Genomic DNA, 25,755 nt, shown 5'->3' on the forward strand with positions numbered 1-25,755 from the left:
GCACCACTAGGCAGGTAAACATGTGAGCTTCCCGATTTGCAGGAGCATCCTTAGCGCTAGGAAATCTGGGTGGTCCTCTGCACCCCTACGTCCCGACGTAAGATGCACCGATCACAGGGAACCACATTCCCAACATACTTAGGGTGTGCGAGAAGCTGGTAGAGGGCGTGTTTATTGTCCTCTAGACTCATCATTGCCACCAGGAAGCACTTGATCACCTCCCATGCCTGCCTCCGGTAGTAGGGCTCAGTGTTGGCACTTTTCAGGCAGTCCAGAGCGGTTTCAATGGCCTAAAAAAACAACAAAGAAACACAAACACTACGTTTATGCAGAAATTACATGATTACTCAACTCTCTATCTTTAAAGATTTTAATTACTTGCCAGAGAGAGAGAGAGCACAGGTGCACAAGCACGGGGAGCGGCAGGCCGAGGAGGAAGCAGGCTCCCTGCTGAAAGGAGCTCCCTGCTGGGCAGGACCCCGGGATCATGACCTGAGCCGCAGGCAGATGCTTCACCGACTGAGCCACCCGGGAGTCCCACTCAACTCTCTCTTTAGAAGATAAAAGGGTTTTCTTTCTTTTTTATTTTTTCCTCCCAGAAAACCTACATAGCTACACACACGTTTTATCCTACTCAGGTTGAGCAGGAAGGCGGGGGAAGGCACAATCACACACAAAATCATGTGAAGCCTTTAACAGCTAGGAGGCTAGTCACCCTTACGGACAATTACACACCTATCACTCAAAAAACTGATCTGTGTTCAGGAGGCAACATTTCCCCAGGCTGTGTGCGAGGAAGCAGAGAGGGGCTGCCAGGGACAGCAGCTGCCCTGCAGCCTCCCACATGGCCACACTGAGCAGGAGCATAGCTCCTCGCTGAGTCACCCCTGGTTTACGGGGCTAATTTCGGAAGTGGTTAAGGATCAATGTAACCTCTGAGCCAGTTCCCTGCCAAAAGAATAAAGGATCGTGAAGTGTGCCCAAAGCGGGATTATGTGAATGGGGATTCCCTGGCACTCAGCTTGGCCAGGCTGCTTCTTCCCTTGGCCTCAGCAGCCCCTCCAGCTGCAGTGGGGGGGGAGTGTGCAACCTCAGCCGCCAGCCGCTGGGAAACCGGCCCCTCGCGCACCTCAAGTCCGTGTGGGGCTGCAGGAGGACTTGGAAGCCTCTCTTCAAAACCCAGTTTCTGGGGCGCCTGGGTGGCTCAGATGGTGAAACGTCTGCCTTCGGCTCAGGTCATGATCCCAGGGTCCCGGGATCGAGCCCCACATCGGGCTCCTGACTTGGCGGGGAGCTTGTTTCTCCCTCTCCCTTTGCCTCTCCCCCTGCTCGTGCTCTCTCTCTCTATGTGTGTGTCTCAGATGAATAAATAAAATCTTAAAAAAAAACAAAACAAAAACTTGGTTTCTTCTTGAAGGAAAAACTACTCCTAAAGAGATTTTCTGGCTCTGCTTAGTCTATGCAGAGATCAAATACAGGTCAGGTACCTTAGTTTTCACTACTAATACCCACCAGCCCTGACAAGGCTGAAGCAAACAGAATCCTGTGCTAAGGAAATGGCCTCAATGTGGGAATGTGCTACTGACACAAGAGGTTCACTATAGCAACTTTCAATGTAAAGACGGACTTTTAGCTGTAGTCTCTTAGGAGGGAACTAGTGTTTAACTGGCAGCTATTTTTTAAAAAGGCTTGGGTGAGATGCTGGGGTGGCACCTTCCCCTGAGGTCTGGAGAGGACCCCCATCTATGGGACGGGGCTGGGGGAGGGTCAGGGACAACGCACGTGCGTGAGGACGTGGGGGGGCAGGAAGACTGAGATGATGACGGAAAATACCTGCAGGGGGACACTGACCCATGATGGCTATCGTTCCTTCCAGATGTTAAGAAAGTCGTTAAAAAAAAAAACAAAAAACAACCACCACAGAAGCCACTAGTGGGTAAACTCCACACACAGACAGGTGAGCAGGCAGGGCTCCATGGTGTGACACAACGGGACAGTTAGCCTGAGCACAGGGAGAGCTCTGAGTCGCTCTAGGCCGCAGAATGCTGGTTTAAGACCAGATCTTCAAGGAGCTCAGGAATCCCAGCTGGCATCTGGCTTACGAAACAGCTGAGTCACACAGATGCACGCAAAAGGCTACTCTCACACCTTAAAAAAAAAAAAATACCCAGTCTATAATGGCTAGATAATGGTAACAAAAGCTGTTAAGACAAGGTGGAAAAAGGCTGGCTCTGTGATAAGGGGGAGAGTCGACCCTGACAATATAGATGAGAACCAAGTGGAACCATATGCATGTGACAAAGGACGGGGAGGGCTCAGTCAGGTGAGTGGGAAACAGCTTTCAATAAAGATAAAGCAAAAGTAGTAGAGCGGGACACTCAGGCAAGATGCCGGGGACACAGGCTGTCCATTTTTTACCCAATGAAACAGGAGTTCTAAATGGCAGATGGAGAGAGAACACAGAGCTGTCTGCAGGGGGCTAAGGAGCCAGGAGAGACAGCAGGTGCTAGGTTTGGGTAGAGAATGGGAGAGAAGCAGGTGCTCAGGAGTGGTAAGTATTGGATTAACCTGGGTTCTAAACGACACTTGAAGTAAAGCGTGCCAGGCATCAAAACAGACTAAGTTCAAGGGTAGGATGTGCTGGGTGTCATCACCTCCTGCTCTGTCAGGAAAGACGAAACTGCTCAAGCGTCCAAAGTTCTCACGCAGCACACCTCCACCGGCCTTCTGGTGTGATGAAAGGCCCCTGGCCAACCAAGCTGGTTCCCAAATACATTCTGTACTTTTGAGTTAGAAATTCCCTCCTAAGGGGCACCTGGCTGGCTCAGTCAACAGAGCATGTGACTCTTGGTATCGGGGTTGTGAGCTCGAGCCCCACACTGGGTACAGAGATTACGTAAAAATACAATCTCTAAAAAAAAGAAAAAAAATTCCCTCTCAAGAAAGTACATGTTTTATTTATATATTTTCAAATACAAATCAGCGTTCTTAAAATGAAATGTGTAGGATCTTTAAGAAGCTCCTGAAAATTCCAAATTTACCTTCTCCATCGGGAGCTGAAGAGATGCTTTACAATCGGAAAACTCCACTGTGATACTTGGGCCTTGAACCTCAGTCACAACATAGTGCAGCTTCTGGGATTCCTTCAACATCTTCCTGTTACTGCCACCAAATTTACCAAGTACACGGTAGGCCACATGAGAAATGCTATCAGCAGGATTGCGCAGGGTGCGCCATAAAGCCTGCAACCCAAAATACTTTCATTAAAATCCTTTCAAGGTGATGCATTCTCATGGTTCATAAATCAAAATTTGAAAGTTATAAAAGACTATTTAGCAAAAATTCTTCCTCCCGTCTCTGTCCCCCAAACATGCACTTCCCTTTCTCGGGAGAAAACCACTGTTAATCAATCTTGTGTGTCCTTCCAGGAACATTTTGTCTTTAAAGAAAATGCACACATAAACATAAATAGCCTTCCATACCCCTGAAATACAGACGGTAGCACATGGTAAGTATCGCAGAGCTCAAAAGCCAAGAAAACTAAGCAACATATGGTTTAAGCATATATACAAAATAAGATCAGAAGCAATGGAGGGAAATGCTCATTACTGATCAAGTTCTTGTCCTGGGGTTTGAGGGTGAGTTCTCAGGTTTTTCCTCCTATTATTAGGCTTTATAATGTACAAACATGACAAATTCCTACAAATAGGACAAATAAACTCTCTTATACGTTTCAAACCTCACATTAGAAAGGATGGTGAAGAGGGGAAACACGGATCATGACAGGACCTGCCTTACAGGAATACATGACAAGGACGTGTACCTCGTACTTACAATTAGTGTTAAGGACCACACGCACTCACCTGTTTCAAAAAACTCTTGCCAATTTTCCCACATTCCCTTACCTGGACTATCTTAAGTCCTAAAAATTACTATGTCTGTCTAGTTAAGTCAATTTTCTTACATCACTTTCCATAACAATGTCAGAAAGACAACACAAAATCTTGAACTTTTCTTTAAAGCAAAATTTCAATTTCTCTTACGTCCCTAAAGGTCCCAAAAGACTTGTCCTTAATGAATACCTGTGGAGAGATGCTAAGCCTCCCTACCTCCACCCCAGAACCCAGCCCAACCACTCCTCATGTATCCTCAGGAAAGGGAAATTCTGCTTCACTCCCCAGGAGGGGGTGGCATTGGCAATGAGTGCTGGTTGATGGGATCAGAGAGAGATGCTCCTTGTCTAGTGTGGGGGCAGGGGTGGGGAGTTTACTGTCTCTCCAAAAGCGGGAAGTAGCCTTGCCCTGGTCTCTCCTTAGGGCTATCTGCCCCATGGAATGGCAAGAGGCCCATGAGCCCATCCCTGCCGCCTCCTCCTCCTGCACGGTGCTTCACCCGCACCTGAGTCAGGCCCATGGTCTGCCTTCCAGAACCAAAAGTGCTGTTCTTGAGGTAGGCTCTCGGTCGAGTCTCCAAATGACGACTGGGAGAGTGGACTTAGGGCCCTGACCCGACCTCCAGGACCATCCTCTCCCACCTAGATGGAGCCCAAATCAGGACTGGTGGGGTAAGTCTCCCACGCTCAGCCTCAAGTGCACACTGCAGTTTCCAATCTGGACTCCTGTCTTTTAGGAGTTAGGCAGTCTCCATCACACAAAGCTGGCATTCTGACCCCCTCCTTGGGCCAAATACTCTATACCAAAGGGGCAGATGAATAAGTAACAGGCACCCTTGCCCTAAACCTCTAACAATTACTGAGTATGTTACGAATCAATACGACCGCGAAACACGAAGAAAATACCTGATATTTAACATACACTCTCCTGAAGAGAAAATACAAAATGTTTTCACAACAATCGCCTTGATTATCTGCTTCATTTCCCTTGACCCCAAAGTGGACACCTGCGCTTCCCTTAGGAGTTTGCTTCTCTTTACTGTGGTATCTCAAGGTCTTCTGTGGGTAAAGAAAGGATCTCCCTGGCAGCACGTAGTAACTGTAACACCTGCCTTCATAGGTCATCAACTGAACGAGGATGTGCCACTCGTGAAAGCCCTCCGAAAAAGGGAAATACCACAAAACGAATGTCTACTCCACACATACAGTATTTCTTCACATCTTTTCCTAAGCCAGAAGACTCCTAAAGTTGAAAGCTATACCACTTCATCTTGCAGAGAGCCCCACGTGGGGCACAGGGAGCTCAATGGAGGCCCGTCACTTCTGGAAACCGCTAGCCTAAAATTCCCAGTAAAAACTAGATACGTGAACACCCAGCGTCCCGCCCTGTGCTGGCACTGGTGAGAACACGAGCTTACCTGCATGAGCTCCGCGCGGACCGGCTGAATGTGGTCATAGAGGAAATCAGGCTGCAGGTTGTCCACACACAACTCCAGGGTCCTCAGGCCTTGGCTGACCAACGTCTGCGACCCATTGAGAGCAGACACCAAGGGGTCCATTAGCATGGGCAGGTAGGGCAAGAGCGAGCTCAGGCGCACGGGCACCGTGAGACACAGCTCCACGAAGAGGTCCTTCATGTGCTGCTTATGCAGACCACTCTGCAGCATGTTCAGCCCTAAACACGGGGTTTGAGGACGTCAGAGAGGAAAGTTACTCCCAGACAGGCCAGGGTTAATTGTACCAAGTAACGGTTCCACCTTTTATTATCAACATTAATGTGACGACAGGAAGACGTTTTAGCTAAATCTTTTCTATAACCATGACCCCTTCTGTCGGTCATGTTCACAGTAACAAGAGCAGGCTGAACACAATTCTAAATTATAATTTAAGCTCTAATTACTTAACATCAATCTTAAGGAAACAGTTAATATTATACAGAGATCTTTTAAAAAATCGTGTTACATTGGGGCGCATGGGTGGCTCAGGCGGCTGAGTGTCTGACTCTTGATTTCGGCTCAGGGTCATGAGATGGAGCCCCATGTTGGGCTCCGTGCTCAGTGTTGGAGGCTGCTTGGGATTCTCTCTCCCTCTGCCCCTCCCACCCCTCAAAAAATACATAAAAATCCTCTTACGTTTTTAACAAGCCCAACCCAAAGACACAGACCAGTAAGATGCATTCACCTCAAGCTTGAGGTTTACAACCTTACATCTTTTATCAGGCTTCCAACAGACGACCCCAGTTGAGGTCTATGTTGTAAAATAAACATTTTCTTTAAAAAATCCACTTTTGTTTCCTATCAATAGAGAGGAACTTCCTTTTTACAAAGTCAACCTCCCCACTCTTCGTGAGGGTACCCTGAACTCCTTCCTAACTGAAACATGTCAGATCAGGACGCGCCCCGAGTGCTCAGAGACAAGCTAGAAAGGATGGAGAGACCCAGAGAAAAGAGGTACCACCGCAGCATCACTGGATTCAGAGTCCAAAGGAGGAGGAGGAGAGGGAAAGACCAAGTTCCCAGAAGGGAACCCACCTGAATACAACGAGGTAGGGAGAAATGAGCTTGGGGATAGCACAGAGACTGCAGGAGGAGGAAATCAGACTCCTCAGAGCAGAGGGCTCGGCTGGGGATGACCAGAGATGGGGTTAAATGTGGACAGTGGAGCTGGATTATGGGTGGTGGACTTAAGGCCATGTTACAGGCAATGTGGTCAACCATTTCCCAATGGCTCCTGAGTATCGTATGTTGTAAACGGCTTCTCTTTAAGGAGTCCCTTTTTTAGCTCTGTATCTTGGAAGCATTCCTGCTTACATGGCAATTACAGGATTCTGCTTATGCAAATGTGCAAAAAAATAAAAATATAAACTTATAAATCAGCTTTATAATTGCCTTTTCCCTGTCTTACTCAAATTCTCTTTCAATCTAGGGATCCCTGACATTATTACTAAGCAGCCCTAGAAACCATTTTCTAGGCTTGTTTACCAAAGGCTACAAAAATACAACCAAAGCCTGACACCAGGGTGATGAAAACCTTCCAACTCTGTTCAACTCTGAGCAGGGAGGAGAAGGTCCATCCCTGAACAGGAGGGCTCCCTTCAAAGTCCCACTGCCTTTAAAGAGAGGACACAAGGATGGATGGATGGACGGACGGACACACACACACACACACACACACACACCCCTCTGGCAGGTGACATGCACGTCCATCCCCTCACCATGACCTCCGTGGGTGCAGAGGATGAATCCCACAAACACAGGCAGCCAAACTCATACGTGCACACAAGACTAAAAGGCAACCGAAGTCACTGCTCTGACCTTGCAGGAGGTTTGGTAGGAGAGGCAAAAACTCCTGATACAGGAGGTCATGGCTGCCTCCCCCAATGGAGCGGAAGAGAGCCCGAAGCAGCAGGAAGTAGTTATAGGGTTCTTTGGCAGTCTGTGCAAGCTCCATGGAGCTGTTCACAATCTTGTGCAGGTGGGGCTGCAGGGTGGAGAAAAGGCAGGTTAATAGGCTCTACATGAGGAGGGGCCACACCAGCGGTTCACTGCAAACAGGAACGAAGGTAATTCTGATGACTTCATTCCAAAAGGAAAAACAAAACAAGACCTTTCCAACCTTTATTTGGCTCAAATTAATTGGTCTCAAAATATATGCTGGTTTCCACCGGGGTGGCCGCAAAAGAAGCATTTAACAGGTTCCTACGTTACTGTGTAGTTACCTGATGTTGAAAAGGTGACATCCCTTCTGGCCCTGCAATTCCTGTGAATGTGGTCACTTCCTTTATAAGACTAAATCATCAAACAAGATGAAGATGCCCATTTCCTGTAACAATCTAAATGCAAAAATCACCTAAGGGAACTGAAACTTCACTATCAAATATGATACACACACAGTTTGGAAGAGCCGCAAAAATGGAGATTATAAGGGAGCGTCTGACTCCTCATTTCAGCTCAGGTCCTGATCTCAGGGCGGTGAGAGCCAGGTCTGGCTCACACTCGGTGCAGAGCCCGCGCGTCCCTCTCCCTCTGCCCTCCCCGACTTGCTTGCCTGTGTACGTGCGCTCTCACTCAAATGAATAAATAAAATCTTGGGGAAAAACCTGAGATTATAAGGTTTTGGAAGACTTAATCGGAAAAAAAATGGGTATTTCTTTAATTAAAAAAAGCACTTTATTAGCTTATAATAGCTTTAATTAATATTTTAAGCCAGATTAGCTTTTTATCTAATACTTTTCGGGTCCTGGTTTGAACATGTGACAGGTTAGGCTGCACGTGAAATGTTTTACAGGCATATTTAACGTGAACTGAGAAGTGCTGTACGGTCAATGACATGGTTCCCGATTTGCTGTCATAGGTGGCACAACAGATTTATTTTACAGACTAAATCAACCATGTATATTATTTTGACAAAAAGTTCTATGAAATTTATTGAGTGTTTTTCCGGAACAATACTCCAACAACCTACCATTAGGGTTTGTTCTGTTTTTGTTATTGTTGTTCTGTATCTAACGTCAGCAAAATTTAAATTTTTTGACGATACCAAATCGTGCGGACACAGACTGAAATCAAGTATTTCTTAGAAACATTCAAGTATTTTTCTTTCATATGAACACGAAAGTCATGGCAAGGTTGTTGACAAGTGATTACTCTAGAACTGAAAAACTCCCTAAGGAAACAAGTCACATAAAAGCAGAGATGACCGGTGCTCTTGTCACCTTCTGTACACTTACTACTCCAGGGGAAAAAAAAAAAAAGATCTTGTTCACTTCCTCAGAATTCCACCAGAGGAAGACATCACTCTTCAGAGACAACTGGTGATAATATTTTACTTTCTGCAAGAATTAAAATATTCTGCCTTCAGTGAAAGTGAATTTTTATTAGGTTTTCTGTTAGACCATCTGCTGCTTTTTCGGTGGTAGATGGAACCACGGGTAAGTTTTTTAGCCATTTGTTAAAATCAAATAACTGATGACATCAAATTATACTGCATTAGTCATCCACAAAAACGTCAGGACGCACATCCCTCCAAGACAGTCTTAATAAGGAATACAAATGGTTAGAATTCTTGATATAGAGAGGGAAAATAAACAACTGGTCTCGAAATGAGATGTCCACGTATTGCCACAGAAAATAAGACAACAGAGTAGAAACAGAGTTAAAGTGGAGGAAGACTAACGTCATCAGAATGGTTACAAAGCCAACTGCTTCTCTTCAGCTAGAACTCGGTGAAGACATTTTTTTCCTTCTTTGTTCCTCTATCGCTCAATTTTTAAAATAGGAACAATGGGTTCCTATTTTACTTGTGTAATCAACCCAGAGAAAGAAATCTGAATTAAAAAAAAATTAGTGGTGGCAATACTACTGGCAACCCACTGCCGACCACAGGCATTCTGAAGTTCTTGCTTTAAATCACCGATACAGGGCGCCTGGGTGGCTCAGTTGGTTAAGCGACTGCCTTCAGCTCGGGTCATGATCCTGGAGTCCCGGGATCGAGTCCCACATCGGGCTCCCTGCTCAGCAGGGAGTCTGCTTCTCCCTCTGACCCTCTTCCCTCTCGTGCTCTCTATCTCTCATTCTCTCTCTCTCAAATAAATAAATAAATAAATCTTTAAATAAATAAATAAATAAATCACCGATACACTGAGCTCTGCTTAGAGATATATGAAATGTTTTTCACATCTGGTCCTTATTGGTTCCAAGTATTTATTAATTCAAAGAGCACTTTACAAATATAAAAAAAGCAACTCCAATCTGTGCAAAAGTAAAAACAGGAATTAAAACACAACAACAAAAAAAACCCCCAAACAAAGTACACTTGGATCTAAGTGAGCTTTACCTTCAGCATTTGTTCGTTTTCAGCCGCAAAGAGGGAGACGGAGCCAAAGACCAACTTGAACAGCTTGAGGTACAGGTTGGAGAGTTCCACGTGGGAGCCCATTTCAGGCAGGCGGTCCAGGAGGTACTCCACCAGAATTGTAGCAAACAGGGCCGAGGTAGTAGGGTTCGCCAAGAAGGAATTGGCAACGATCTGTCCAAACAAGACATACGTGTGACAAAAATAATCCCCTCCTCAAAGTAGCTTGAGCACAAAGTAATGAACTGTCCCAAGGTACAAAACCAAACCTGTATCAGATACTCCAACAAATTAATTATCCACCCAGGGGAAAAAAATTAATTAATCTGCTGAGCATTGAGTGGAGTTCACTTCAAATACTTAAGTCCCTTATTTTCTCCTCACCATCAAATACCAAGAGCCTACATCATTTCTACTAATGAAAGAAACTGATCCAAAACATCTTGATATTTTGAAAAAAAAAAAACAAAAAAAACAAAAAAACAATTTTTTTAAATAAAGAATTTATTTGAAAGAGAGAAAGAAAGTGAGAAAGACCAAGCATGAGCTGGTGAGGGGCAGAGGGAGAGGGAGAAGCAGACTCCCCGCAGAGCAGGGCGCCCAACACGGGGCTCGATCCCAAAGACCCCGGGATCACGACCCAAGCCGAAGGCAGACGAGCAACCCACTGAGCCGCGTAGGCTCCCTGAAAATTTTAATATTATACTCTAATTTTTCTCTAGTCAGTTAACCTGAAATCTTGATTTCAGCTCCAGTCATGATCTTAGGGTCCTGAGATCGAACCCCGCATCAGGCTTTGCACTCAGCAAATGAGTTGGGGGGGGGGGCAGAGGGAGAGGGGGAGGAGAAAATCTCAAGCAGGCTCCCTGCTGAATGCACAGCCCAACGTGGGACTTGATTCCATGACCCTGAGATCATGACCTGAGCTGAAATCAAGAGTTTGACCCCCTGAGCCACCAGTTTGTTTGAGATTCTCTCTCTCCCTCTGCGCCACCCCCAGCCCCCATTCGTACATGTGCATGTGTGTGCTCTCTTTCTCAAAAATTACTAAATATTTTGTTCTATGAGCACATCCTTAGGCACATTACTTAGAAAGCCCTCAAAATAAACAGAATGCCAAGTACTCAACACTTAAACCAGTAACTTTAAAGTTAACGTTGAAAAGATATGAAAAAGGAGTTTTATACCTGAAGAGCATAATTTTTTGAGATTCTTTCCACCATATAAGGTACCGTCGTCTGAAAGATCTCTTTAAACGTTAGGGGATTCATCATGGTGAACACACCGGCGAAGTGCTCCAATACCTCCTTCTCTTCCTTCATTCTGACCGTCTGGCAGTTTGCTACTCGGATGTATGTTTGTCCATTTCCTGCTATCTGGACCTAGCACAGGCAGAAAACCCATGGACGTCAAAACTAGGCATCTCTGAATGCATTCCGTAAGTACATTTTTTTTTACCTACATATTTAAAGCGGAACATTTCAATTAGATCATAAATGCCCCGTCCCATCTTTTAATTCACTATTCCCAGCTTAATTTTGGAAAATAATTAAAACAAACAAAAAAGCTTTCTGAAGGCTTCCTTAAACAGGAGCAAACTGAGTAAACTTAAATCTTGTTTCTCCTGCCGTCCATTTGCACCACCCGCCAGCCCGGAGAATGTACACACTGACGCAAGTGAGACTCTTCCCCGTTAACGCAACGCTACGCCACTAAACAAAAGCAAACCTGGGTAGACAAATACTGTCGACCGGCCGAAACAATGACAGATGAGACTCCCAAGACCCCTTCCATCACTAGCATCCCTCTTCCACACTCGGGAGCCCGGTTCCAGGGCACTGCCTTACCTGATAAATGTCTAAAGCCTGCATTGCATATTTCACAAGTTTTATGTAAATCTGAGTCTCTTTGGGCTGTAACTGCTTGTTGGGAATGAACTGAGCTTCTGGAAGAGAGAGAGCGTAGTCAGTTACTGCGAATAAACCCACTCTGTGAGAAACATCACGTCTAAATAATTCAAGAGCAGAATTACCACCAGGCGCTTTACATGACGTTATGCCCCATGTGATTGTCTTGACGCCACAGACCAGGGTTTTTACCAAACTTCGACAGTCTGTGACCTGGAACGTCTGCTTGTCCTCCTTATCCTTCTCTCCTTGCTTTTCAAATGGAGGCACAGGGGCTGGGGTCACGGGGGGAGCAGGGGTGGGGGGCGGGGGTGGGGCGGGGGCCGGAACGGGCGCAGGGGAGGGGGCGGGGCCCGGGGCCGCGGGGGCAGTGGGCACCCCGGGCAGGGCTGCCTCCACGGCTCCGAGTTCTGACTGGGGCTTGCACTTCTTAAAAATGGCAGAGAGCTGGTACCGGGCGATGGTGTGGAATTTGAGAACAAAGACCTGGCAGGAAGAGAAAGGGGCGAGAAAGACAATCATTCCTCTTCGACGGGCCAACCTTTTCAGAAGACAGAAAAACGAACCGGGAAAGCACCTGTGGAAGTCACTCTGCTTCGCATGAAGGAAGTGTGCCGTTTCCCCCAACGGTAACCAGAGTGGCATCACTAACGGCCACTGTCGCCATGAAGAATCTGGCTCAGAAAAGCTGGGGGACTTGTCGGATAAGCCTGGACGCAGCCCAGACTACTCCAAAACCCACACTATCGCCCACTGGCCTTGGCAATTACGCTCTACTCTGCACCCACACACCCAACTGGGTGCCTCCCCACAGGTGTTCGCAGCGAACCCAGCCCTTGGCTACACAGTGTCCCAGAAATACCTCTTCTAAAGTGCTCGCCAGGAACCGTGCTAGGAGCAACCTCGTACTACTTTCTGACCTCTCCTGACAATCCTGGGAGGCAGACCCTGTCTGCCATGTGATTATCCCTGCTCGGGTGAGTAAGCCGGCACAGAGAAGTTACATATCTTGCCCAAGGACGCCTGGCTAGTTAATGGGGAGTGGGGATTTGAACCCAGGTGGTCTGGCACCCGGAATCCAGCTGGGCAATCTGACGGCAGCATAAACTTGTCAGTAAAGCACAAGTTTTGCAGCAGATGAGATGAAAGAGCAGGACGCCGACGCCTCTCAGGAGAACCGGTACCTCCAGCATCCGCATTAGGACATCTCTCCCATTGCCGCTCTCCTGCTCACTCTTGGAGCGGATACAATCCACCAGGTTCAGCAGCAGCTTGCAGGACATGGTCTGGATGCTGCTGGGCAGAGACTCGTCATCGATGTTCTTGGCAAAAAGCTGGACAGCGAGGGAGAGGTCACTGAGGGGCAGGTGCTGACGAACGTGGTGCACGAGATCGGCCAACGTGCTGTAGGCGAGGGGCCTGTGGGCAGAGATCTCTGCTAGCGTGCGGGTCAGTTCCCACGTTCCCACATCTGCAGGCCACCGTTTCTCCCACCACGTGCCCCAGCAACACACAGGGCGGTACATTTGGGGCACGCTTTCTATGGTTCCAGCTTCCCCAGAATACACGACCACAAGGCTCAAGTCTGGTCTCGGTGCCTAAATCTTTACTTTCCAAGTTCTCGCATCTCATGGTCACAAGGGCACATACAGTACATGAGCAGAAATCATCACCAGCTCAATCACACACGGAACGGGTTTTGTTCCTCAAAGATCAGTGTGTGTCAATTAACACCTTATACATTGTGACCATTTTAGAGAGACAGAAAAAGAACATTTGGGCTCCTGAGTACTCACTGACTAAAGGTCTGGACACCCGCCATGTGCCAGCCATGAGCTAGACACCAGATTACCAGTGACCAGAGTGAACAGAGCCCCAGCCCTCAGGAAGCATATTTATAGAAGGGGAAACACCCCAGAATGTGCTGTGGGAGATGTGAAAATGCACCGGGACAAAGACCAGAGGGGGAGCCACTCTCAGGGGGCAGGCAAAGCCCCTTTGAAAAGGTCACACTGATGCTGAGACCTTAAGGACAAAGGGCCACTGGGCAAAGAGCCAGGGAAACTTCCAGAAGGAGGAAACTGGAAAGACACAGGTCCTAAGTGGGGAGTGCCAGGGTGCCACAGAGGCCAGTGTGGCTGTGGCAGGTCGGGAAGAGAGAGCCAAATCCCACACAAGTGGTGAGTCTGGTGGTGTTTGCCAAGGACAACAGAGAAGCACCGCAGGGTCTCAAGCAGGAGTGACATGATCTCATGTCCAACTGCAGCCAGGTTCAACTGCAAGTTATAAAAAAAAAGCGTCTTCACATTTGTAACTACCTTATATGGAAAACGTAGTGATGGCCTATGTCATATTCAAAGTGTTCTGTGTATTTTTCAAAAGATCTATTACACCTCCCGTGTTAGAACCAAAAAAAATTACGAACATTGCTTCATTTTACGTGGTAAAACATGATAAAATATTAACTTTCTCCTTTAGAAACGATAAACATGATCACAACTACATTTATTCTATAAAATCCACAAAAAATAAAGCTAGAAGGGAATACACCAAAATATTATCCATGTTACTTGAACTCCTCGTGTAGAACCGAAAGGTTTCCTTTCCTTCTTGCTTCTTGCTGGGTTATTAAATACTCTTTTATAAAACAGACACACACTTGTTATATAAAAAGCAAAAAAAAAAAGCCAACAGAAAAACTAACACAAGTCAGATACAGTTTTACGTACAATTTAAATCAAGACAACTATTCTGGTTTTTCCCTGTAAGCTAAGGCACAAAAACCAACCTAAGGCATTTCCAAACTTCCTGCAATTCTAAATCCAAAGGGACAGTAAAGCCTACATCTGCCGAAACACTCATAACACGAAGTACCACGGCTCACTGCCCCCTCTGCATTTTGTCAATAGATACCGCACGTTTAATACCATACCTGAGAGTCTCTCGAGCAGTATATCCTGATCCAATGAGTATGGATTCATCGAACAGCTTGTCCATGCAAGGAATGAACTCTAGAACACAAATGTCCATTGCACATGTCACCAATTACACCAACAACACAGGAGCCAACCTACAGTCAATTAGCAATCTAGATTTGGAAACGCGTGGGGAGGAAAAAACCCCACATGCTGTATTTCAGTCTAAGACACTGGCTCTGCAGGGCCACACAAGCCACCTGCTGTCAAAGACGCAGGTAGGATCACATTCGGTATCAGATAATGAGTAAGAAAAAGTGAGCTTCCCTTTCTTGGCAGAGAACCTGCCCCTAGTACTTGGCTGGAGGCCCATCCCACCATCCTTAAAAGCTGTCACCAGTAGGGCGCCTGGCTGGCTCAGCTGGAAGAGCGGTGACTCCTGGTCTTGGGGTTGAGAGTTCGAGCCCCATGCTGGGTGTAGAGATTACTTAAAAATTAAAAAAAAAAAAAAAAAAAATCTTATTAAAAAAAAAAAAACAAAAAACTGCCACCAACCACCCACGCCTGTCTGGAGAAGAGAAGAAATAAATTACAAAAGTCTAAAAATTTTACAGGGTTCTCCTAGACATGGGGCCCAGTCTCCCCACTCCTCGGGTGATGCTGACTAGAAACTCACAGGGGTTCTGTCTAATCCTGCAGATGGAATCATCAGCAAACCTCCTCCTGGTGCCCAGCAGGCCCGTAGACCTCACCAGGGTAGAAACAGCTGGTCTTCACTCAGGGACAAATCACAATTCTGAGGATGTGCAGATAGGGAGCAACCTGCATGTTTTAGGCCTCTCCTCCACACTCCCCCACGGAACTCTTGCCACAAATATTCAAAGGATGTTTAGATTCTGGAACAAGCCTGACGTTGTGGCCAGCTTCAGTAAATAAAGTACATTCTCCACCAGCTAACAACTACTACAGGTCAAAGATCGAACAGAAGTGTGTGCACTGGAGAGACACAATGCACATCTCCAGGTAACTCCCAAAGCGAGGCAGCACAGGGAGAAGTGCCAAATGGAAGCAAACAACCAGCAATCCCTCTGAAGTCAGAGAACGGAACGTGCCTGGGATGTCCTCAGGAGGTGGCCCAGAGGAAGGAGGCACAGAAGGAAAGATGCTAAGGACTCAGGCACCAAGTGCTGGTGGGCTGGCTAGGGACAAGCAAAGTGTGCAAGGAGGAAGTGGTAAGAAATTAAGCTGTACAGCACTAATTCCCAGATTCCCTCCATGACCTAGCATCAGAATCTCCAGAAAAACGGGTTAACACTGTTGAACAGCTAGGTTTTCTCAAACTACTGCTCTTCAGGATTAGTGCAAATGGGTTACCATTTGATACTGTTTCAGATACCAAAAAAAAAGTAGGGCTAACTGAAAACATTAGTGGATATGTAAATTTTAGCTATATGAACACATTTTTTGTATTTTATAATAATATAATACATAACAATACTAACATTTAAAATGATTCTTTAAGTGTTTCTTTAAATGAAAATCCTTTTGAGATGTGATGTTTTTACCCACTTAAGTCCAAGAACTACTATGGGCTTCTAAATAAAGTATCCTAAAGTATCTTGTAAAAAAACAAAACAAAACAAAAATCAGTAGGGAGACTTAAAAGGGGGGCGGGGGGGCTCTAAAAGCTGAATTCAACCAGCCTGATGTGATCAAACCCTGAGAGCAGCACCTTGGAAACGCACTGATCTTTGTGGAATACCGTGAAGACCGAAACAGAGCCGTGCGGCTCATGGGGCCAGGCTGCAAGTGATGGAACACGATTATCTGATAAGCATGGGAAAGGTTTTTTTTTTTATAGAAACCTCCTGCTACACAGCTCCCCAAAAGCACCTCCCAGAGCCTCATGACTTGAATGGCAGGAATGCTGATAGTTAATCTGAGAACTGCAGTGAATCGATTTTAAACTGTCCCACTTAAAATTCTTCTATGTTGATACTGTTTAGAGATGAACATGTAGAAAAGCCACATACGGCCAAGGGAGCCGGGACTGGACAAACCGCCAACGGTCCTCAGCCCTGGAGGCACGTAGTGATGGGGGGGGGGGCTCTGCGTGCCGGTGACGCAGAATCTCTCAACCTGGGGGATGTGCACATGTGTTTGTTCTGTAATTTTTGGCAAAATCATACATTTCTTTGGGGCACTCTGCTATGTTACATTTTTTTTTTAAAGGTTTTAAAAACGTCTATATTCTACTCAGCTGTATCCTTTTGCAGTATCACTACAATTTGTATTTTAACAGCATAAAAATATCTGAGCTTTATTGTAGTCAGTCATGTATTATCACTCGAACTGTACCTTTCCTTTCACGTTTAAGAACTATGTAAGAAAGCGCAATCTTAGTTTTATGTACACTCCAATTTACAAAGCCAGGCCAACAAAACATTGAATATTGAATCCTTACTGGGGGAAGAGGGTTACCATCTCAAAACAACGAGGATGAACTTCAACGTAACGATCTGGACATAGCAAATACAAGTTTTTTTTTTTTTTTTTTTTTAAAGATTTATTTATTTATTTAAGAGAGAGAATGAGAGAGAGAGAGCATGAGAGCGGGGAGGGTCAGAGGGAGAAGCAGACTCCCCGTTGAGCAGGGAGCCCGATGTGGGACTCGATCCCGGGACTCCAGGATCATGACCTGAGCCGAAGGCAGTCGCTTAACCGACTGAGCCACCCAGGCGCCCACAAGTATTTTTAAATTATATATCAGTAATTGATAGAAAAAGTATAATTATCAGATTAGCAAAAAGCAAGTAATAATCTTGTGCACAAGAAGAGGACCCATCCACCGTTTCACAGTATGGAGAAAGAAAACATTGTTTTCTTCTCACCTTCTAAAGATTGGTAGCTGAGCGTTAATAAGCAAACAGCTCCTTGCAATTTCAAAAGATATGCGGCCAAAAAGCAGAGAAGTAGCATGAGACGTTGAGGACATGCACTGTGCTAAGGAAATGATCACATTAATTATGAGGCTGTTGGGAAGATACAGGGAGAACCCTGGTGACAGGCAAAGAAGAGAGGCAGACCAAGAGCGCGGAGGCAACAAGGCCGAGAAAGAAGGGGAAAGAGTAAACCCAAGACAGCAGGAGAGAAAGGACACGTGGAGCCTGAAACACCCGAGTGAACTCAAGACTCAGCCCAACAATGGGATGTCCGCGGTCCCACAGGCAGGGAGGCCCACACAAGCATTGCAAGGTAAGGCGGACTTACGGTTTCTTAGCTCTGTGGTGAGGATATGCTTTGCAGCGATCAGAAGCTCCTTTCTGAGGTGTGCTGTCTCCGCAGGGCAATTTGAAAGTAACTGTAACATTCCTTTCACCATCTGCTGAGAGTACTTAGTCACCAACTCCTGTAAAAGTGAGGAGGAAAACAACACATTGATATAGACTAGGGGGGAGAGGGTAAGAAAAACCCCAATTTTACAAACTTCAAAAAGGTTCAGTAAGACTGTGGCTCAAAGGACCCTCATAAAGTAATCATCCTAATAAACAATTATTATCCAGAAAGTTTTAATAGTTCGTGTGATCACTACCACGGTGGGAGGATGTACAACAACGTTAAACAGCAGTTTCTTTTACACAATGGGATTATGGATGACTTCTTTGGACTCTTCTGCATTTTCCCAACTTCTAATAATGAATATGAATCACTTATTATTGGTGGGGAGGAGGGAGAATATTGAAAATTTCATAGAGGGTGCCTGGGCGGCTCAGTCGTTAAGTGTCTGCCTTCGGCTCAGGTCATGATCGAGCCCCAGAGGTCGGGCTCCCTGCTCAGCGGGGAACCTGCTTCTCCCTCTCCCACTCCCCCTGCTTGTGTTCCCTCTCTGTGTCTCTGTCAAATAAATAAAATTAAAAAAAAAAAAAGAAAATTTCATAGAACATAATCTACTCAGTCGTCCCATTAACCTATGTTGCGAATGACAGGAGAATCGTTCCTCCACTCAGAACAAGCTCTCATCAGTTTCCTTCTGAGGAGTATGAAGATAGTATTAACACAGCTCAAGCTGACTAAAATATCCAGGGGTACCTAATTCAGATTTTTAAAACCAAAGTTCCCTATTCTCAGTGCAAATTATCATTATCTAGACAAATGCCCTTTAAAAGGGACAAAAAGAGGGGCGTTTGGGTGGCTCAGTTGGTGAAGCGACTGCCTTCGACTCAGGTCATAATCCCGGAGTCCTGGGATCAAGTCCCACATCGGGCTTCCGGCTCAGCGGGGAGCCTGCTTCTCCCTCTGATCCTCTCCCCTCTCGTGCTGTTTCTCTCTCTCTAATAAATAAATAAAATCTTTGAAAGAAAAAAAATTAAAATAAAAGGGACAAAAAGAGTTACAAATGCTTTCAAAGGTAGTTTTTACTCTAAACAATTTGGCAACGTGTTTTCGTTTTTACTTTCTGAAAATTAAGTTTTTTCCTTAAAAAAATAACAAACGGTAACATAACCCCACTGCTATACATAACTACAACTACACCAGAATTTTACTCAAAAACATTGTATGACTAACGGGAAATAAGGTGTCATTTCTTTCCTCCAAGCTCTACTCGGGACTGAAATCAGGACAGACTACAACTATGAGTGGGGAAGAACAGTAACAAAATCACCCTTCAGGCTCCTCAAAAGAGCATCCCAAACTCTTCTATCACTGGCTTATGAATGATGCCATTTTTTTAAAGTTCCAATCTCTCCTCAAAACTTGCTGTAACACAACTTTCAACACCAGCAGAAGTCGATGCACCAAATACATCCATACGGAAATCTGGGTGCCAGGGTTTATTTACGATGGACTTACTAACAATGTCCAGAAATGCAATCGGCGTATCTACCAACAGAAAGGACCGTGGTGGCTGTCAGGGGCTGGGGACCACGGGAAAATGAATGTCGATGGTAATCAGGATGGGGATTCTTTTTAGGGTGACACAGTTCTAAAAATCAGATGGTGGTGACAGTTGTATAAAGCCTCGAATAAACTAAAAACCACTTAACTGTACACTTTAAAAGTGTACAGTTAGTATGTGAATTATATTGTATAAAGCTGCTTAAAGAAAAAATTAGAAACCACCCAAATGTTCAGCAACTGGTGAACGGATAAAGGCAGCACGGTGCACCCATACGGGGTGGTACTGCAGCTGCAGTGCCCCCCCACCCCCCAAATTCATGTTGACGCCCTCACCCCCACTGTGACCGTACCCAAAAACCAGAGTCTTTAGGGAGGAATTAAGGTTAAATGAGGTCTTAAGTATGGGGCCTTAATCCAATGGGACTGTGGCCTTAGAAGACAAACAGTAATCTCTCCGTCTCATTACCCCCCAACCACCCCATATGAGGACACAGCAAGAAGGCAGAGTCCTTGCCAGAAACTTGCTAGAACCTCGATCTTGGCCTTCCCAACTTCCAGAACTGTGAGAAGCTAAGTTTTTTCTGTCTGAGCCATCCACTATGGTATTTTGTGAGGGAGCCTAAGCAGACGAAGACAGCTAACTACCAGTAAAAATAAAATAACAAGACTGAATCTCAGCGCTACTGCTGAGTGAAAGAAGTGACACTCAAAAGGTTACATACACTACCCAACTATGGGATTCGTTTGTTCGACATTCTGGAAAGGGCAACACTAGGTGCCAAAAAACAAGTCAGTGTTTGCGAGGGACTGGGGAGCAAATGGACTGTAAATGTATAAAAGAAATTTTGAAATGCTCTCTATTTCATTGTGTTGGTAGTTACTAACTGTACGCATCTGTCAATTCATAGAACTGAATACCTACAAAAGGTGAATTTTATTGCACGTAAATTGTATCTCAGTAAACCTGACTTAAAAGTCAATGAACTTACCTGATAAATTCTGATGATATAAGCTAAAAATGACAATGTTTTAATCTGAGCAGCAATAAAGTCAGCGTACAACTCCTTGTTGTAAAGCTTATGTTGCCTGAATGAGAAGTGAATAGAATTCACAATATTAGCTCTTAACTCTTTAGGTGATGTTAATATTAATCAAAGCCTACAGTAATTACTAAGCCCTAAAAATGTGATTTCTACACAGACCAGAACACAGCACCAACCATAAATACTCTACATTTGTGTGCAGTTCCAAATAACACAAGGGTTTAAAGGCATGAAGCAAGCAGTTCTCCAAGCCATTCCAGAGCAGCTACAACATGCATCCCAGAGCCCAGGCCAGACTGATCCACTCAGCCAGCAGATTCTGTCAGGAGACTGTCTGCTCCGTGAAAGACCCCAGTTAGGGCCACCAAGGGCTGTTACAGCTGATTCACCCTCCGATCTTGCCCTCCAATGACTCAGAGCCAGATGGGCTGCAGTCAAGAGAGTGAGTGACAGGGGTCTTATGAGAATGCTGCTAAGTTTGATGGAAAAGCTTCAATGGGGCTTCAAAAGATGAATATGCACAGTTCACATGTTCAGTGATGAAGGGTGACAGGTGACGGGGAACAGGGCTATAGAACATTCTAGCACTCATGCTGAAAGACACAGCATGAACGGGGCTTGAAGGTGGAGAGGCTTGCTTATCCCACAGCTGGGAGTGAGCACAGTAACACCTAATGATTAATTCTAAACTCACAAGACACCCAAACCCAAGGTATTAGCTCATCTTTTCAAAATAAGGAAGTGATAGAACTATTCACATCATTATTGAAATACAAGCTCAAAAAGTTAAAAGTACGTATCATTTTACCAAAATTTTATCACCCAAAATTTTCATGTCTTACAAAAGACGACAGTAAGTATATTTTTACTTGGAATTATAGCACTGTGGCAGTCAGCCATGTCGCTGTCCGAAGAAACCTCACCTGGCTTGTGCAGATACCTGAATGGCAATGGTATTCATGATCAAGGGCACAAACTCAGCAACAACATTGTGGATGTTCAGTTTGTAGAGCTAAAAGCAAACATACCAGATTTTCATGCTCTTACACTCTGCTATGGCAAAATAATGTGGCATACCAAAAACCTCTAAGATTCACTACATTAGTTAGCATGTGTGCATCCCACGCATTTTCCACTGGCCAAAGAAAACTTTGTCATACTACAAAAAACCCCAAACCCAAGAAACTAGTAAGCAATATGCATACCTGATACATCAGAACAACAATAATGGGCAATTCTGCCAACACTTTCAGAGAAAGAGATCCTCTTGGAATGATGGAATGCTGTAAGAGAGAAGCAAGCAGGACCATGGTTATCACCGTGGCACATAACATAGCCCACTACTGAGCATCGCCCCAGCGAAATGAAGCGAAAGTATCTGTGGTGAAAGAGCAAACTATTTTTGAAGACAAAGCACAAAGAACTACCATTTAATATAAGGGTTTTTATATTTTCCAATGCCATCACCCACAGTAAAAACATCAGGAAAATTTGTCAAAACTTAGACATTCATATCACTTGAGGAAATTTTAAATTGGTACCTATTAACTAACTCAAAAGAACAGCAAAAAGTACAAGTTTATCCAGTGTTACTCAAAAATATTTGTTTTTTTTTTTCTTTATGAGAGTCAGAGAGAGAGAGAGAGAGAGAGAGAGGCAGAGGCAAAGGGAGAAGCAGGCCCCCTGCCCAGCAGAGAGCCCAATGCGGGACTCGATCCCAGGACCCTGGGATCATGACCTGAGCCGAAGACAGACGCTCAACCATCTGAGCCACCCAGGTGCCCCGTTCTCAAAAATATTTGTAAAGAGAGAATGCTTATGATAAATATAAGAAAAAACTTAATAGTCTAAATATATAAGAACTCCTAGTGCAGGTAAGGAGAATGTCAGACTCAGATACCGAAGGACAAGAGACAGGAGCAGACAAGCAAGAGAAGAAACACAAATGAAACTGAAAACAAGTTTGATTCAGGAAGAGAAAAGGAATGGAAGCTTCATTCAAATGTAGATTCCTGTTTAGCCTAGCACAGACTGAAACTTTTACTGCAAAATGACTGCAGTAAAACAAACACAGATGAAATTCTTAATTCAATCCTGAAAACACAGTTGTTGTAACTGCTCCATACAGCCTACCAGTGTGCGCGATACTTCAAATACGACACATTACCTGCAGACAACACCAGCATTCCCTTCACAAGATTACACAAGGCATGTTTTTCAGATAATGAGAGAGAAAATTAAGGCCAGAACCAAAATTATGTGCTTTGCTACAGTTAGAAAGCCCAAGTGGTGGGGCTAGAACATGGTGCCCAGGGCCTACGCTCTCGGTACTGAGCTAGAAATGTCTAGGTAGCTTAAAGAGACCTCGTTCATGTCAAAGCTAAGGATGGAGCAGAGGCCCCGTAGCCTGGGAAGCTGTCTTTCCAACAGGTGATTCTGGATTTCCACTACGGTTTGATCATCTGATCTCTGCATCCGTGGTGAGCAACAGTCTCGTTCAGCACTTCAAAGCTGCCCAGAGAATCAGTGATGCGCTGTCAGGCACACACGCATGCGCTAGCTTAACTGCGTCCAGGGCTTAGAGAAGAAACCGCCCCCCCCGATACGCTAAAAATATGCATAAAAAGTCAGTATTCTCTACCCAGTACAGAAGACAGGGATAAAAACAAAACGAAACAACTGAAAAAAACTTACTGTTCTTGTCTCACTGTCCTCACGCTCTGGATTGACTTTCACAGCAATTGTGGTGATCATACCAACCATTTCAGGGGGAGGAACTGTGTTCTCGGGGATCACCTGAGGGTTCTCAAAGTAGCGGTTCTGCATAAAAAGAGCACAAATCGTTCTTCTTCAAGTCAGACACGCTATTCCTCAGCGAAACACACCTGACCTGTGGTGGACGAAACCCAGTGTTGTGCACGTCTCTGTCGCGCTGATGCTATACAACTTGGGGTCCTCTTTACAGACCAAGATAACATGACAGCGACAACATTCTCCACCTCCAACAACAGAAGACAAAAACTTGCCCAAAATGCTTTCTACCTTTTTTCCCTGGCTGGTAAAAGCTGAAGTGCATGGCATAATATATTACTACCTCAGCAGGCAGGGGAGAATGTGGCCCATCCCTCTAGTGGTAGGAACCGAGGAGCTGGTCTCCACTGAATCCACTTTGCAAACAGTCTCCTCCACAGAGAACCGAAGCAAAGGACAGACATTTTTAAAACGCCAGGGCCTCGCTGCCATCCTTAGACCTCAGTGCAATTTGGGCTTTCCGTGAAATAAAACCACTTCTTATAAAAAGCAGCTTTTCTGACTGAAGTGACAGGTGGCAGGACTTGGTAACCAGAACTCAATTAAGTTTTAAGTTTTACACATTCTTAGGTTAAAATCCTCAAAATACCATAAGGAGTCCATTTTACCTTGATAATTTTTAAAAATTGTTTTTAAAGCTTAAAAAAAATCTTTAGAATAAAAGCTCTGACACATGAACAGATTTAAGCAGAGTGATTTTTACCACTTCTTGTGAGTACTTGTGATAGTTAGGAAAGGAAAACTGGGAAGAGCCGCATCAAGGAGGCAGTCCAGGTACACGCACAGGACAGGAAGTTATGGGGCCACTAAGAACTAGGACTGCCGGCAGAAGCGCTTTAGAGACCGTTCCAAACGGTCCCCGTGGCGCCGTCTACGAGGCGAGCCTAAGGTCGGGAGAAGCCCACCCTCACGCACGACAGACACTTCCACACGCTGCTGACACCACTCAGAAAGACTTCTTTCAATACAGGAAAGAATTTTAATGATACTGAAAAGGAGGCTAAAAGTGTACACCCCTGCCCAAAAAAGGCTTCACAATAGGAGTGCAACCATCTTCAAAAAGCAGGAAAAATGTGAAGAAAAAACAAAACAAAACCAAAAACCCTCAACATCAGTGGTTGCTTACAAGTGAAAAAATTATGGAGGACTCACCTTGGGTTTTTGTTTTTTGTTTGTTTTTGCAAATTTCTAAAATAAAAATATATTACTGTTTTTATGTCAAAAATTATGTACTTAAACTGTGAAAGCAAGGGAATTCTTCTTTCAAATGGCTGATTTATCAATCTACATTCTGACCACCACTAACCACTCCTCATTCTAAAATCAGCATGCCCCCTGCCCCCCAATTATTCCTTCAACCCAACTATTCCGAATTCCCTTTAGAACGAGGAAGTAATAAATGAATATAAATAACGGAGTCAAACAATATCAAAAACATACCACTACTTTTGGAAGCTCCTTGTAAATCTGTTTCACAAAATCCAAAAAATGATGAATCTAAAAATAAAATTAAAAAAAGACAATATAAGGAAGATATTTATCAACAAAAAATGCTGATAGTAAGTAACAAAAACATTAATAGTCTTACTATATAAGAACTCACAAAACAGGCAGGAAAAATGTCAGACTCAAAATACAAACAGGCAATGGACGTGAACGGACAGACAAAAAAGGAAATACAGGGGCGCCTGGGTGGCTCAGTTGTTAAGTATCTGCCTTCGGCTCAGGTCATGGTCCCAGGGTCCTGGGATCGAGCCCCGCATCGGGCTCCCTGCTCCGGGGGAAGCCTGTTTCTCCCTGTGCCTGCTCCCCGTGCTTATGCTCTCTCTCTCACTGTGCCTCTGTCAAATAAATAAAATCTTTAAAAAAAAAAAAAAAAAGGAAATATAAAGGAAGTAAGTTTCTAATTCAGGAAGGGCAAAGGAATGAAAATTAAAATAAATGCCACGTCTTGCCTTTCAGAAAGTATTGCTACACTACGCAAGACAGAGTCCAACGGGAGGGAGACTCTCGCATACTACCAGGGGAAGCAGCAACTGCTCAAGCTTTCTGGAAACCGACTTAACATTAAAGCGTGAACACTTTGGACCTGATAATCCTACTCTTTCAAATCCAGTCCATGACATAATCTGAACTGTCAACAAGATACTCAGCAACAGTCCTAGAACAAAAATTTTGAAATACCTTAAATATCCAAACACAAGGACATCATAAGAAAGACTATTTATTACGCATCCATTAAAAACTACTATGAAGGACTTCTTATGATTGGAAAATACTCTTTCATGATGGGAAGGGAAACAAGATATAAAATGCCCCATGCAATATTACCATTTTACACAGAAAATATACATAAGATAGTAAAAGGAAAAGAAATCAAGACATTAGTTTTCTTTAGATGATGGGAATTCTACTTCATCTTTATTCTTTTAATT

The 25,755-nt window shown here is 44.7% G+C and overlaps 1 protein-coding gene across 12 annotated transcripts in view; it reads right to left on the minus strand.

Moving 5' to 3' along the window:
• The window catches only part of LOC113932077 (transformation/transcription domain associated protein), a 113,886-nt gene that overhangs the window by 75,241 nt on the left and 12,890 nt on the right, over window positions 1–25,755 (minus strand). For 10 of the 12 annotated variants that reach the window (XM_027610509.1, XM_035722076.1, XM_027610510.1 and 7 more), the window contains 16 exons: window positions 24,761–24,817; window positions 23,204–23,329; window positions 21,715–21,792; window positions 21,433–21,521; window positions 20,456–20,552; window positions 17,838–17,976; window positions 14,585–14,663; window positions 12,837–13,071; window positions 11,778–12,138; window positions 11,593–11,690; window positions 10,933–11,127; window positions 9,728–9,919; window positions 7,207–7,372; window positions 5,311–5,567; window positions 3,042–3,242; window positions 139–290 (listed from right to left, as the gene is read on the minus strand). In XM_027610509.1, the coding sequence (XP_027466310.1) occupies window positions 139–290; window positions 3,042–3,242; window positions 5,311–5,567; window positions 7,207–7,372; window positions 9,728–9,919; window positions 10,933–11,127; window positions 11,593–11,690; window positions 11,778–12,138; window positions 12,837–13,071; window positions 14,585–14,663; window positions 17,838–17,976; window positions 20,456–20,552; window positions 21,433–21,521; window positions 21,715–21,792; window positions 23,204–23,329; window positions 24,761–24,817 (2,522 nt within the window). The remainder of the gene's footprint in view (window positions 1–138; window positions 291–3,041; window positions 3,243–5,310; window positions 5,568–7,206; window positions 7,373–9,727; window positions 9,920–10,932; window positions 11,128–11,592; window positions 11,691–11,777; window positions 12,139–12,836; window positions 13,072–14,584; window positions 14,664–17,837; window positions 17,977–20,455; window positions 20,553–21,432; window positions 21,522–21,714; window positions 21,793–23,203; window positions 23,330–24,760; window positions 24,818–25,755) is intronic. The other 2 variants (XM_027610507.1, XM_027610511.1) reach the window with 1 other exon arrangement.

Source organism: Zalophus californianus, chromosome 10 (assembly GCF_009762305.2).
Source record: "Zalophus californianus isolate mZalCal1 chromosome 10, mZalCal1.pri.v2, whole genome shotgun sequence".
Taxonomy (NCBI): domain Eukaryota; kingdom Metazoa; phylum Chordata; class Mammalia; order Carnivora; family Otariidae; genus Zalophus; species Zalophus californianus.